General features: G+C 39.2%; 1 protein-coding gene across 2 annotated transcripts in view; it reads left to right on the top strand.

The window, feature by feature from the left end:
• The first annotated feature begins 8,148 nt into the window (after window positions 1-8,148).
• Window positions 8,149-15,428, top strand: part of galnt2 (UDP-N-acetyl-alpha-D-galactosamine:polypeptide N-acetylgalactosaminyltransferase 2) — a 75,724-nt gene continuing 68,444 nt past the window's right edge. The window contains exon 1 of one of the 2 annotated variants that reach the window (XM_088078197.1): window positions 8,149-8,654. In XM_088078197.1, the coding sequence (XP_087934323.1) occupies window positions 8,559-8,654 (96 nt within the window). In that variant the 5' untranslated portion in view covers window positions 8,149-8,558. The remainder of the gene's footprint in view (window positions 8,655-15,428) is intronic. The other variant, XM_042497372.2, reaches the window with a different exon arrangement.

Here is a 15,428-nt window from a genome sequence, read left to right as displayed (position 1 = left end):
GTTGTCTCAAGCTGGTTTTAATTGTCATTTTTTAAATTCATATATATTTTAAAGAGGAAAAAGTTGGATTCAAACTGGACATATTGCAGGTATGTGGTATCCAACTTTACGATGCCAGGTCCCCTGTGACATCCCACAGTGGTGTTGTTTTTGCAAGAGTCTGTTTTAAAGGTCTACAAAAACAGATTAATAAACTGCAATTTTACACAAGGAGACACAATTGAATAATTAAATAATGTTGTCATAGCTGTTTTTCGCTAGATTAAATAGAGGAAATGATCAGTTGGATTTATGAAACCTCTGAGAAATGATGGGTTTTTGGGCCTTCATATTTTGAAACTCATTATGAGGGAACTGGTTGAGCATGTGTCATCACAAGTGTCATCTATACACACTAATTTCAAGAAAACATTTCTGTGTGTGTTTTGTGCTTTAGTTGCTGCAGCAGGGCAATATGTTTTGGGATATTCTCTAGATAATTTATTTGAAAAAAACAAAACAAAACAGAAACCCTTTGGTTAAGTGCAGTTAGTAAAAGAGAATATTTGTCTAACTACCTCTCCTGTTTGTTTTATTTAATGAAGGTGTATAAAACAGACCATAAACCTGTCATTATGCCCCGCCCCCAAGAGAGACTCTGTCCTGATAGCTGGTTGCTACGTGTTCAGACTGACATTACTGCTGCCCTTAAATAATATTTGGGCTTTAAGACAATAAGAATATAACTCCACAGATTTGTCTTTCAGCTAAATGTAGCCGTCAGAAAAACATAGCTTACTGAAAAAAATAAAAATAAATAGTGGGCCACTAATGAGGACAAAAAAGACAAGTATCAAATAATTAAATGTGTAAATAAATATATAAATAAGTGATTAAAAAATGCAAAAATACATTTTAAGAAATGCTCTTATGACCTCATTAATATACAGACACAGAAATACAGAAATAAATGTAGTTATAGAAATACAAAAAGGAATATTAATTTATTTATGTCCTGTTCAGTCATGATTTTCCTCATTCATGTATATATGAATCTATTTAGTTCCACATTTATTTATCATTTATTTATTCTTGTATTTATATTGTTTATTATTATTTATACATTTATTGACACTTATTGAGTCTTTTTTTCATCTTCCACAGCCCTCTGTGTCTGCATGTACAATACAGGCCTTCACACCCTCATGTAATGGCAGTTAAGTTTTTGATCAAACAGCTGAAAACTCACATACAGGTGACAGTGTTTCACCTCGAGGTTTATATAAACGCTTGAAAATGGGGATAAAAGTGTTTATTTCTCAGAACCAGAGTATCAAAGCAAAGTTCAACAAAATGGAAGACTGTTCAGAAAACCTTGCTTCCTCAAGGAGCCTTTATGTCTCAGTAAAAGCTTCACGAATGAGGCGTTCGGTTGAACGCACCCACCAGCTCTCCTGCAGAAGCTCCCAGAAATGTTAGATGCTTTTGTTTTGCTCTGATTCGTCCGTCCCCTCCTCTGTTTGTTCCTCTGTTCCTGCAGGAAATGGAGACTTGATTTTGAGGTTAGTCATTAGTCACCAGCTAATGCAAAACATCAGTGTACTCGTCATTGACTTCATAGAGTAACATGTTTAAAGAAATGTTCTGGCATTCTGTAGTGCCACTTTATAAGTAGTATACACAGCAGTAGTATGCACACAAGATTTTGTGAATTCTTTGATGCTTGTGTGAAATTTTTTGTGTTAACCTGCAAAAAAAAATGTTGCAGTGCTACAAAACTGTCCAAAATATGAAATCACTGCTCACCTGATAGAGGCTGATGGAGGCCTCAAAGAAGAAATTCATCAGAACACTGTAATGGTATACAGGGGGCTAAAAATCTTACTGTTTTTGTGCCTGCAGAGGAAAATAACCAGTAAAAGTGAAAGTTCTTCCAGTTTGGCAAGTTTTACACAGTCCTTTGTGTTCAGTTAATCCTGAAACACCTGTACTGATCAGTGGCGAGGTTTATATTTCACTGGCACTTCATCACAGGTTTGTAGGCCTTGTGACTTGAATGAATTTAGTAAATCTGACAGCTTTCTCAGACCATGTGATCACCTCTGCTGCAGCACTTTCCTCTTTGCTGAACTGAGTGTGTTCTGCAGTCCTCCTCTTTTAGAGAATAAAGAAATTGTATGTTGGCTTCATATATTTTTATCATAAGAACATGTGCACACCTGACAAATGTAATTACAAAGAAAAAGGGGCAGTATCAGTCAAAGAATTGCAACATTAGCTTTGATTTGGTCTTTTTTTCTGTTTATTTTGAGCAGTTGACATATAAAACTGATTTTTGCAAACGCCTGTAGTTTTTATTTACTCAACTGATATGTATTTGTTGTTGTTGTGATGAAATTTTAACAAATCAATAAGGCACTTTGGGCAGATTTTAAAATGTTTCTTCCATACAGCTGTGTGGATGTTTCAGTGACCCTTTACTTAACCCATTCAGAACTCAAATGTGTTCCCAACAAACACACAAAAAAGAAAGAAGAAATGTAATGGTGCACTCATAAATCATTAGCTGATTGTATCATTAGGAAATCCAAACAGAACAGTATTTCCCTATCTATTTTACCGGTGATATTCAGATCCCTCATTTATTTCAATGGCCAGATATTTTTTGTTTCAACACAAATTATGTGCTTAACCTTCTGAAACCTGAGCATATTGGTTTGATTTCTTTCAAAACCATGGAAAGAGGGCAATTAGCAATTTTACAAGAAGTCGACCCCAAATTAGCAAAATAATATTAAGTAGTTACTAGAAAACACCTGAAATTTACTAAAAAGAAAAGTAAAAACAAAAACAGGAATAAAATGAAATAATAAATATGAATAATAATAATTAAATACTTTTTTCTGTAATCTTATTTCAAATATATCACAATAACTGTATAGTTTTCTTGATATTTCACCCAAATTATTTGACAATGGTCTAATGATTCTCTTTCTCTCTCGTTTTTGTTTTTTGTTTTAAAGCTAATTTTCAGGTAATTTTCTCAGGTCACCTTTTACTATTCCTTTGCAATTTTTGGGGCAGTTCATACCAAATTGCTGATTGCCTCTTTTTTGAAAGAAACCAAACCAGTAAATTTGCTCATGTTTCAAAGGCTAAAATGTTTGTGAAAGGTGTCTAAACACAGCGCAAGTAAACTGATGTCGGTCCAGATTTCAAGGGGTTAACCAATATGATTAATGGATTTAAATGTGCCTTTCACTTCCTCCTTGCTTTACAGTCAGCCATGCTCGTTCAAAAATGTGACATGGCTCCACTGCAGTCCACTTTAGATGATGTGGAGCTTTATGATTGGCTCATAGTCTGTGACGGTAACCATAGACCTAAATATCCTAGAAAATGTCCGTACATTAGAATGGACGGGGGATATAAAAAGGTTGGCAGGTTTTTTGTGTTAATCTAAAATAAGAAGCTGCCTTCACTTGCTTATGATTATTTTCTCATATAGTACTGATATATGAAAGATGATAATGAAATAAAAGCATGTTAAATTTGTTTAGAGTAGGCTAACTCTTTACAGACACTACAGCTAAGATGGCTGACAAGTACACAGTCCTTTCTATTTCGGGAAGCCAAACTGACCTCTTCTGGGGGTAATTTGAGACCTCGTAACAGTAATTCAGGACATCGGAGTCAAAGGGCAAAAGATGAAAAGCTCTTTTACCTCTGTACTGCTAAATTTGCACCACATCTGTTTCTCTGCTCCTTACTCTTCCACTTCTCTCCCTCCACCTTCAGTTTGACTTCCATCCATCCATGCTCTAACACTACTGTAGGTAACATAAACACACTGAGTCGCTCTTCAGACCACCGTAGCGAGAGCAGCGATGAATAAATGTGTGTGTGTGCAATACCACTGGGACACTCTTTTTGGAGGCACAGCACAAAGTGTGTATTGATGTCATTTTAAAACTTGGACTGCGGGTCATTTTGCTCTCCAGTCAAAAATCACATTTTTTGTCATCGTTAAAATGGAAAAAAAATGTCTGAGGCAGATTGAACCACACTGAACTGGACCTTTTAGTTTAGCCGAAGGTGTTCCAGCTGAGGTCTCTCTCTGAGTGAGTTTATCTGAGTGCCACAGACCACAGAAATATCAAGTAGCTCGGCATAACAGGTTGACTTGTTCTGAAATGTCTCTGAATATTTGAAGAGTTTCAAAATATCTTTCAGCTACAGGAGAAGGTTACACTCAACGCTAACTTTTCTCTGCATCTGAAAGTTACTGGATTGTATAGAGGCCCATTTATGCTGCTGTAAAGCCCCCCCCCCCCAAAAAAACCTTTTTGCTTTCTTACAGAGGTGGTAGAAATATTTGCAAATTTACCCTTTTTAATTCCTGCATGAAAGTCGAGTTTTAATGTTTGATGCAATGTTAAAAAAAGGGCATAGACTGCGTTTCAAATGCAGTGTACGCATCTCTGCTGGCAGATAAGAAAGCCTTTCTGTTGTTGATTTTTTTACTGGTGTTTCACCTTAAACATCATAGACAGGCCAGAAACAGATTTTAAAAAAAAGCAGCATGGAGGCCAGTGAAAATGTTACGGTGGTTTCTTTCTTTTTCTTTTTTAAATATCTCTTACTTACTCTCTCTCTCTCAAACTCGGTGACTAAATTTGGAACAATGTTTGAGTGCTGCATGGATGCAGACGGTGGTTTGTGGCTGCCTGTCATTGCATTGCGCTGGCAAAGGGGTTAAAATTAACGTGGCCACCCAGGTGTCGTATTTCCATAGCTACATATCGGAGCCGATCAGAGCTTGTGCCAAAAAATAACCCACAGACATGTGTCCTGGTAGTGAATGCCGATTGTAACATTTCCCATTAAATAAGCCAGAGGTGTTTGTGGGTTTTTGTGCAGTCAAAAAGGCTTTCAAGGTCCAGTGTGTACGATTTAGTGGCATCTAGCGGTGAAGTTACAGGACTGACATTTCTCATGTGTGCCAGTTATTATGGGAGAACTATGACTGCAAACCAAAACCTGCAAATGGCCCTTTATAGAGACAGTGTTTGGTCCGTCCGTTTTGGGCTACTGTAGAATAACATGCCAGACTCTGTGGGAGAGGAGCCGCTCAGTATGTAGATATACAGTAAATGGCTATTTAACAAAAAACACAACAATTCTTATTTTCAGGTGATCATAAAGTAATGAAAACATTGTTTGGTAGATTATATGCCATTTTGGCCAATATATGCCTCAGTATAAGTACAAAGGTATTATTTGCAAATTTTTCTAAAGTTGAAAATTAAAAGTACTTTTTTGTCAGTGTTATATCATTATAATACTGGACCATTATTATTGATGCATTAAAACTCTAATGTAATAGCTGGTTGAGGTTGAGCTAATTTTAAATGTTTTAGTTTGGAGTAGTTTATAAATGTCAATATGGAAATTAAAGTTAAATATTTGCATCCGAAAAGTAGTGAAGTATGAATGAAATAAAGTTAAAATGTTCAAGTAAAATACTTCAAAATTGTACTCAAGTATGTACTAATGTCGTAGTGGCAGGCTTTTTTCTGTAGTTTTTGTTTCGTTATTGCTCTTCTTACAGCTTTGAAGTAAATGGGAAAACAGTGTTATCAAACATCAATTATGATTTAGTAACAATTGAATGTTAAAGGTGTGGTTGTTTGCTCATTTTGCTGTGCAAGTGTCAATCAAAGCTTATTAAACCACACCATCACAGGTGCTGAACACAGTTTTTGAGCGTTACATAGCAATTTTTTTTCAAACTTTGACTGTGATTGTTTCATATTCAATAATGACTGTATGATAGACACACACATACTTGAGGTTTGAATTGCATATAAAGCAAATCAAGCTCCTTACTTCTTTTTTTATGAACAAAAGATTTTCATTATTTTTATGTTTCCAGAATAATGTAACTGAAAGAATATAGCACATAGATGAACATATTCAACAACAGTAAAATGAAACCAAAAAGGATCAAAACAACCAAAATAAACAATAATGAACAGACCACACAAATCAACAAAAACAGAGGAAAAAAAGATAGATAATATGCAAAATATATGTAAAATAAAGTACAATAATAACACACAATTACATTGCACTGGAAAGCTTAGTTGTTTACTATTTTTAAATGCCAATACTGAGCCGCAGGGGCTGCATGCCTACATCAACTAACAATGAGTCACTCTACTCCAAAAGACTTCATAACTTTAATTATTACTTTACTTTGTGTCCTCTTTCTCAAAACTGGCACAGACCATCTGATAAACGGCATTTTATGACATCTAATAATAATGACAATCTACCATATTCAAGACTTTGTGATCCCTCTGACTTTTAATAAAACAAATAATAAGCAAAAAGGCACTATTCAAAATGTTCAATGCACTTTTCAGTGTTTTTTATTTTATTTTATTTTATTTTATTTTATTTTATTTTTGGAGGTCCTTGCTAAAACATTAAGTTCTGGTTTGCCATACAAAATCAAAAATTCTAAATTTAAGTTTCAACTAAAGCCTCAATTAATTGCAAATCAGTCTGAGACCCAGCATGAGTTATCCAGGCCGATTTGTGCACAGAGGTACTGCAGCTGACCCAGAAAAACAGAGCTGGATAGAAAAACTAGAGGTGTGTGGTTGTGATTGTGTTTGTTTTAGTTCGCTTTGACCTTCTACTTCAGGCTGCAAGCAAAGATTAATGGCATTATTGATTATTCTGCTGATTATTTTCTTGATAAATAATTAAAATAATGAAATGTGCCTATGGCAATATCCTGAACCCCAGGGTGATGTTATTGAAATGCTCGATTTCATTGTGGTCCAAAACCAAATGATACAAACAAAGGGAGGCAAGAAAGGAGGAAAGGAAGGATAGAACAGGGGAAGGATGGAAAAACAGAAGGAAAAGGAGGAAGAGGGAAAGGAAATAAGGATGGCATTCCTATGTTGCTTCCTTGTTTGTTACCTGTAAGGAAGGACTCAGGGATGAATAGGAGAGGAGAAAGGAGGGAGGAGAAGGGAACAAAGGAAAGAAGGAAGGAAGGAAGGACATAAGGACAAGCAAGCAAAAGGAGGAAAAGGGAAAGGAAATAAGGAAGCAACAAAAAGAGGAGACGGGAACAAGGGAGAGAAGGAAGGAAGATGGGAGGCAGGAAGGAGGGATGCAACAAAGGAAGGAAGAACAAGAAAAAAGGGATGGAGACAGGAGATAGATAGGTGAGAACAGAGGATAAAAAGGAGCACAGGAAGGACAGAAGGATGGATAAAACAGCGAGGAAGAACAGAGGCAATAAAGGGGGGAAGGATGGGGAAAAGGAATGGAGGATCAGGAAAGACAGTGGAAGACAGGAGAAAAATTAGAAGACTTAAAGAAAGAAACAAGAGAGGGAAGGAAGGAAGGAAGGAAGGAAGGAAGGAATTAAGGAAGGAAGGAAGGTGGTACAGAAGCAACCTAGGGAAACCTAAAGAAATGAAGAAGGGAAGGGAGAAGTAAAGGAAAAATGTCAGCAAAAAATGATAGGAAGAAACAAAGAGAACAAGGAAGGAAGGATAGTGCAGAGGAAAAAAGGTTCAAAGGAAGAAAAGAGGTAAAGTAAGGAAAGATGGAGGACAGATTGCAAGAGAAGAGGGAAGGATAGAACAGAGGAAGGAGGGAAGAACAGGAGCAAAAGGAGGGAGATAAAGGAAATAAGGAAGGCATTCCTATGTTGCTTCCTTGTTCGTTCCCTGTAAGGAAGGACTGAGGGATGAATATAACATGGGAAGGAAGGACAAAAGCAACAAAGGAAGGAGGGATGGATGGAAGAAAGGGAGGAGAAAAGAATACAGGCAACAAAGATAGGAAGGAAGAGGAAGAAATGGGATAATGAAGAAAAGTAAGGAAGGTAGGAAATAGGTAAAAAGGAAGGAAGGAAAAAGGGAAGGGGTTCATGGAGGACAGCAGAGAAATAAACGACAAAAAATGGCATAATTAACAACAGTCCAGACCCTTTAAGTTATCTCTACCTCTCCTGGCCTAGTTAAAACCCTGCAGAGAAGATACAGATGCACATTTTGTTTTTTTCACTTAACCCGGGTTAAAGTGTCTCGAGCGCCCCCAGCGTCCCCCCGGAGCTCGTGCAGCTCCACAGCAGACAGTGACACCATGATGATCACATCCTCTCTCTCCCAGCTCCCGGAGCCACATTACTGAAATTGTACAACTATCATCGCTCCAGAACCGTCCCCACCCCCTCCTCTCCTCTCGGCTTTAGCACGGACCCGCACGGCACGGCTCGACTCGTTGCCAGCCCCGGCCCTCCTCCAGGGCTGCCTGAGCCGGCGTTTGATTGGATTAGAGTCGGCTAGCCTTTGCCCTCTAACCCCGTTGATGTTGGCTGGCTGCTTCCTGCTCCCACCGCTCCCCCTGACCGACTGACGAAGCCTGCCGAAGCCGCACGGCGAAGCGCCCTGCACGGACACAGCCGACCGGGACGAGCCGCCACAGTCCGACCAGACCGGAGCAGAGCCGCGACACACACAGGCAGGCGGACGGAAAACTAGGCAGCCATGCGGAGGAAATCGAGGATATTGTTATGTTTTGCGGTGCTGTGGGTGCTGGGGATAGCCTACTACTTCTACTCGGGGACAGCGCTGAACCGAAAGGTAGGATTTCAGTTCCTCGACTGATTTTTGTGTCCGTGTGGAGGTTTTCCTCCAGGACAAAGCGAAGATGGAGCGGTGTGATTTGGCGCTGTTGTGTGTGTTTTCTTCGCTTTTTGCGGCTGCACCGATGCTGTGAGGAGTGTGATAAAGGGCCTTCTAGTATCAGTAGGCAGGCATTGATTTGGTGGAGATGAGTGTAGACAAGGGCAGCAGGGTAGCGGGGCTGGCCGGGCGGCGTGCACAGACCTCCCGCTGCGCCGGTGGAAGCGGGAGCGGAGCACGTCCGCGCCGGGCAGCCTGTCAGCCACTTTAACGCGGCGGCACCGGTTAATGTGGGAGCAGGGTATAGCTGGAAGCGTGCACAGTGATTGTTATTAATATTAGGCTGCTGGCCTGGCTCACAGGGCCGGGGCGGGGGGGTTAGCCTATAGAGCACGTCAGCACAAGCTGCTGCTGCTGCTCCCAGAAATGAGCAGAGATCAGGAAGTGTGCAGATTAACGCCGGGGTTAAATCACTGATAGGCTACACCATGCTGCCAGGACGTGATTTAACAAAAAGGCTTTAAAGATGGATGGGTTCACTTTAACCTGTCTGCTGATCGCCCTGCTCAGTGATTTTTTTTTTTTTAATTTCATATACATTATTGAGCAAAATACTTAGGCCACTGTAAACTTTTTTTTATTTTAGCAAGGTTATAATGATCATACAAGTTTCTTTCTCAGCTGTCTCTTAACTAAAATACAACCAGAGCATACAGGAAATATGTATACGGTATTCAACCTGCAAATACTTTCAGAGCAAAATAACTTCAACAGGCTGAAGTTGCAAGTATTAAGTGTGACCTCACTTTCCACTCAGCATGTCTTCAACTCTCTTAGGCAGACAATGTGAGATTTATAATACTAATCCTGTGGTGTATTTACACAGGCAACATTCAAGACATGTCCAGAGCTCAGTATTGATTGTTCAAGCTACCTTTTGTCGTTTTTGGTGTTTAATTCATCGTGCATATTCTCTGTATTCTTAATTTGTATCTTAATAAAGAGACAGGGCTATAAATATAAATGTATCCTCATGACAACTTTGCTAGAACGGCAAATCTATGGTGACCGCAGACGTTTGTACAGTACTGTACAGATGCCAGATTTGTTGAAGCTGTTCGTGAGATACACTTTTCTGTTTCTGATATTTTGACTGCTCCATGTGCGGACTAAATATTAGAAAATATTACTGAAACAATGAATTAGCTAATTGACGTAACATGTAATTTCCCAAGCACAAAATATCAAACATTTGATGGTTTCAACTGTCTTTCATTTTATTAAAGGTCCAGTGTGAAGGACATAGGGGGATATATGGCAGTAATTGAATATTATATAATAAGTATGCTTTCTTAAGTGTAATCACCAGAAAATAAAAATTGTTGCGTATTTGTCATACTAGAATGAGCTGTGTATATCTACATGGTGAGCGGGTCTTCATCCATTGAGTCCGCCACGTTGCACCGCCATGTTTCTGCAGTAGTTCAGAGTGGACAAATCTGATAAACACTGACTCTAGATAGGGCCATTTGCATTTTTGTATCAGCCACAGTAGTTAGCAGCCCCTCTGCAATAAGAGCGTTGTGCAATATAGATTTTCTAATGTGAAACCCCTGTATTCTATAGCTTATTTTATAGTTTATAGCACCAGATCTATTTTAGAGAGGAAAAGACCTCTGCAGATGATTCAGCTCGATGTAAAAACCTCCTGAACGTCTGGATCTTAAGTTATCAGAGGAAAAAAGTGAGCCAACATTAGCATATGCTAATCTAGCAGCCTGTCTTCTACAAGCCAAACAGCATTGGAGAAACTCTGATTTGTAAAATGAAACTGCTTTATTCAATATTTTGCATGGTTTAAATCACCTGGTCTGTTTGTTTTGGAGAGGACGAGACCTCTGCGGACATTTCAGCTCCCGGTAAAAAACTCCTTAACAATGAACACTGAAGGAATTCTAACCAGGACACATTTCAGCTTGTTGCAATCTGCAATCCCACAGCTAAGTACCACAAAATCCCCCCAAATCTTACACACTGGACCTCTAAGTTATAGTAAACAGAATATCTTAGAAAATTGTGATGGCCAATTTTCACATTTTTCCCATTTCATACCAAACAATTGAGAAATTACTTGGAAGATTTAAAGATAATTAAATCAGTTGTTGGCTGCAGCCTATTCATATCACTTTTCAATATAACTCATTACAGTTTGACAGTGCCACAAACTACACCCCCCAAAGTGACCACAAAGTTGAATCAGAATATGTCTAAAACTTGGACTTTAAAACATTATAATCTTTATGCAGAACTGTTGCATTAGACTACAGAAGTTGTAACTAGGTGTACCTGATAAACTGCCACTTCTTTATGCAAACACCATTTATCACTTCACTCTTACGCGGTTACTTTTTTCTCTATGTGTGTCATGTGTGTGATTCACAGCAACTCCTTAAATGAGAGGGCCTTTATGGTGACACTACAGGACACAAACTGTAGTAATCGTGGAATAGCTGGTATGAATAACTTTGTGTGGAGGCATTGGATTCCATTCATGAAATACCAGGCCCCTACATGTACATGCAATACTATGTCATGCATGAAATGTAAGGTAATATGTTCCAGGTGTAGAAGACATGTTCCCATTGTACGCTCATTTATTTTTGGTGTTTGTGTGTGTGTGAGAGAGAGGGACTGGGCATAGTCACTTTTTTGTATTTGGGGCAACATCCTGATTGTACTTACCATGAGTGTGTGTCTGCCTGTGCAATGCAGGCCAGTGCATCCTGTAGTGTGTATGTATGAAGTGCTCTGCGTGGGTGGTTGTGTGCACAGTACACTGCGTCTATTACCTCTCTAGATCTGGTTGTGTGTGTTTGTGTGAGTGTGAGCGTCCTGTGTGTATTCCACCTGTCTCTTGTCTTGTCCTATCTGTCTCTCTGTGTTTGCTTTGCTCCAGTCAACCAGAGCAACCCTTTTACTTTTCCATTAGGCTGATAGCTCTGTGTGTGTGTGTTGGTGTGTGTATTTGTGGTTGTTAAGGGGGTCAAAGTGACACTCCATGATAAGCAACTTTCACTGGAGTTGGATTTCAGGCAGCATTAATATGGATCCTGGATGATCGGTCTCACCTGGCTGGTGTCTTTACACAGCGGGAGATCTAATCTGTTTAAACAAAGGTGGAGCTGCACAGGTTAACTGTTGTTTTCCGTCCCTCACCACCCCTTCTTGGAACAACTAGAGGCATTTAATAATTTCTCACTGCTGTCAGGAAACTTTGTGGTGAATTTTTCAAAAGCACTCAAAGTTGGTAAGTGGACCAAATCTTCTGAACTAAGGGCGCATGAAACAAAACTAACATTTTTAAACACTTGCTGTTTGACGGACAAAAAATTTGTGGTTATAGCTGTTAGGGTGCCACGGCTGGGTAGCGTTTAAAAAACTTTGATACCATTACCAATACCAGTACCCCTACTGTGATACCAGTACCCATTGAGTACTTTATTTGATACCCAGAATGTGAGTGGTGTGTAGTATAGCATACTTAAGAATATTTTGGTGGCATTTCAGCACGCTAAACTGCCAACTCTGTCAAATACACAGCATTCAACTTAACACCACCACAGACTTACGTCGTGGAGCTCACACTCCTACAGCAGCAGCTACAACCACATACATACATGTGGTTGTAGCTGCTGCTGTAGGAGTGTGAGCTCCACGACTGGGAGAAGCACGAACGCTGTAACAGGGCTAACTGTTAGTATCACACAGCTAATGTTAACAACAGAGTCAAGCTTTATCAGTGTCAGTGTGAGTTTGTCTGGTCTGTTCAAAACTCTGCGTTGGTTGTTAGCTGCTGCTGCTGTGTTAGCTTTTGCTAACCGGGTAGATGTTGAACTGACCATTTGCCAGGAAAAGAGCAGCTATAAAAAATGGCACCAACAAAAATGTTGCTGATCCAGTGGGCAGTCAGGATTGTCTATTATCAGACCTGTGGAGAGAAAAATCAGATGCAGGTATCATTTGACTGGAGACATTTTGATACTACTTGGTCTGTGTTTATTTCTAGTGATATTTTACGGTATTGATCACCGACACCCAGCCAAAGTCCATGCCCTTTATTTTTTTCATACAAAACAAGCATTCAACACCAATCCAGTGTACAAATATAGTTGGTGCCCTCAAGAGCTGCGGGAGATTATTTAAGTTAGTTTTAGTTAATAGTCTACACAATGTCAAAATGTGATCCCTTAAAATTGCTTATTTTTGTCTGAATGAATTTCCAAAGCCTAAATATATCCAAAATACAATGTTATAAAACAGAGAAACCACATACTTTATATTGGATTATTTCTCAGGAATGAACTTAATTGAGTGATGGTGTATTAAAAAGATCCTCAGTGGTTCCCTTGGTTCCTCTGCTTTGTCATCTTTTTCCTTCTCCTGGCAAGTGAGAGGTCAATAGGGATGAGAATTGAAAAGATTTGATATTGATACTGATGCCATTATCAGTTCTGCTTAATGGTCAGATTCTCTCTTCATTTGCTTGTTGATTTCTGATCAGTTTTCGGTGTGGGGAATAGTAGGCCAGCACAGGTTTTCAGCATCAGTGCAACTGTTTTATTCATCATCCACAATGGATGAAAAAGGATAATAGCCCAATTGTGCAGTACACATTTTCATGTTGTGAAGGGAGATGTTTCAACATATTTCTGGTGCTTCCACCCTTACTTGAAATTAGCTTTTTACAGACATAACAAGCAGCACTGTTGCCATCTTTCCTCATGAATTGAAGTCACACTTTGTACCCTTTTTTCTTCTCCGCCATGTCTCCTTGTTGTTGCAAGTTTCCTGCAGCAGGTGCATGAGTTTGACACCATTGTTTTGCAATGCGCAACTGTCATTAAACCACACCGGCATTGATAAAAGGAATTTATAAGCTTTGAGGCATACAACTCAGGCGGATCGGACAATTTGGAAACAGCTCTCGATTCTGTCTTCTAGAGGTGAGTTAGAAAGGTATGCAATAATCTGAAATGGTTGCCAGATATGAATGAATAGTCCCTTTGGAGAGTTGTGTTCAAAGTGTGATTCACAAGTTCATTAATTTATCAGTCACACTTCACATGACGTGCTATCTGCAGTGTTTAGCAGTGCAGAGGAAATCAGACAGGAAGCATGTCTATGAGCAGTGCTTAGATATTTTTTTTATCTTAAAAATTAACAAGCAATTTATTCTAAGTAATAAAAACAGGTTATTTGTATGCAGCAGACATTTTGGCCAGGACTCCCTCATCCCCCTTTTGCTGTCCACACATGGTGACATCCAACGTTACACCTCACAAAGCTACACGTTGTTGTGTCATCGCGGCTTGCAACCACACTGTGGTGAATCCAGCAGCTCCGAGCCTAACTGAGCAAGACTCTCACTCCCTCGGCAGCTAAATTCAAATGCCCACTTCTGAATAATCCGAAGGATACTGTCTCTGCCAGAGGAATTAGTTCAACTAGTTACTCCAGCTTTGTCGTGAACACCCATGATACAGTAGCTCTTAAGATCAAAGCGCCTGCCAAACAGCATTTCTACTTTTATCAGTTCAAAAGTACCCTATTTGGAAGAATGTCCCCCTGGTTAGAGTCTGTGTGCCAATTTAAAGACACTCTTTAAGCACAGTATCATTGCCTGTAAGCTATCGCAGCATAGTGTGCAAAAATGAGCGTTGCCATTTCTGACAAATTCTTTGCAAGTCTTTTTTTTTTTTTTTTTTTTAGGTGTAGCAATAAAAAATAAAATGACTGAAATGTCACCATGTGTCTCCAGAGGTCATAAGCAAACATTTGCACAAGATGTTCCTTACATCCTCGATCATAAATTTAGAGCTGCATCGTTGGAAAAGTTTGTCTTTCTTTTATTAGTGTACACAGCAATTCTCAGGTTTACTGGCCCTGAATTACAGCAAAGTACAGTGTAAGATGAGGAGACAGGAACAGAGACTTGAGCTGTGTTGCGTGAGATTCAACTGTCCATCAATAATGGGCGGCCTTGTTTTGGTGCTCTGGAAGCTTGAGGAAGACTGCATGAGTTCAGTTACTCACATCGTCATTTATGGAAAATCGTAGAACTACGAAGAATGTTGAATTACGTTGTCATGCTTCATTTTTAGCAGCAAAACCTTTTGGTATGTTTCTACAGTATTATGATGTATGCATGTATAGCTGAGGTGTGTTGCTTATTACAATGGCCGAGACTATTCAAGCTAACTTATATCCAAAATGCTTTGCAAATTAAAAAAACACAAGTGCATTAACAGAAAACTAAGCTAACAGAAAGCTAAAGCTACAGCACATTTGTCATGTCCCTAGATATGCAAACTTTGTGTGTATCCATTTGTGAAAAAATTTCCCTTCTCTGAATTTGGAAGTTGTGTGGTTTAATGAAAACAGCGCAGGTGGAACTATTCATCATTTTAGTTTTTTCCTCAGCAGCAGTTTGTTGAGTTTGAGTCACAGGATGGGGAATTTAGGATCAAACTTTTTGATCATCACACTCCAGACTTCCTTTTTATTATGTTGTGGTTCGATCGATCAGAGCTGATCAAATCAGATCAATGCATTAGAAGAGCAGCTGCTGCAGCGACAAGTTAAAGCAAACTCTCTTTTGCTGGTTAGACCCAGAACTGGACCACAGGGTGTGTGTTTTTTTCGCTAAGCAGCCAGTTTTTTGTGTAAATTAGG

This window comes from Plectropomus leopardus, chromosome 1, assembly GCF_026936395.1.
Source record: "Plectropomus leopardus strain MGB_pleo_1.0 chromosome 1, ASM2693639v1, whole genome shotgun sequence".
NCBI classification, from domain to species: domain Eukaryota; kingdom Metazoa; phylum Chordata; class Actinopteri; order Perciformes; family Serranidae; genus Plectropomus; species Plectropomus leopardus.
Note: the sequence above shows the minus strand (reverse complement) of the source record. Positions and strands in the feature narration are given on the sequence as shown.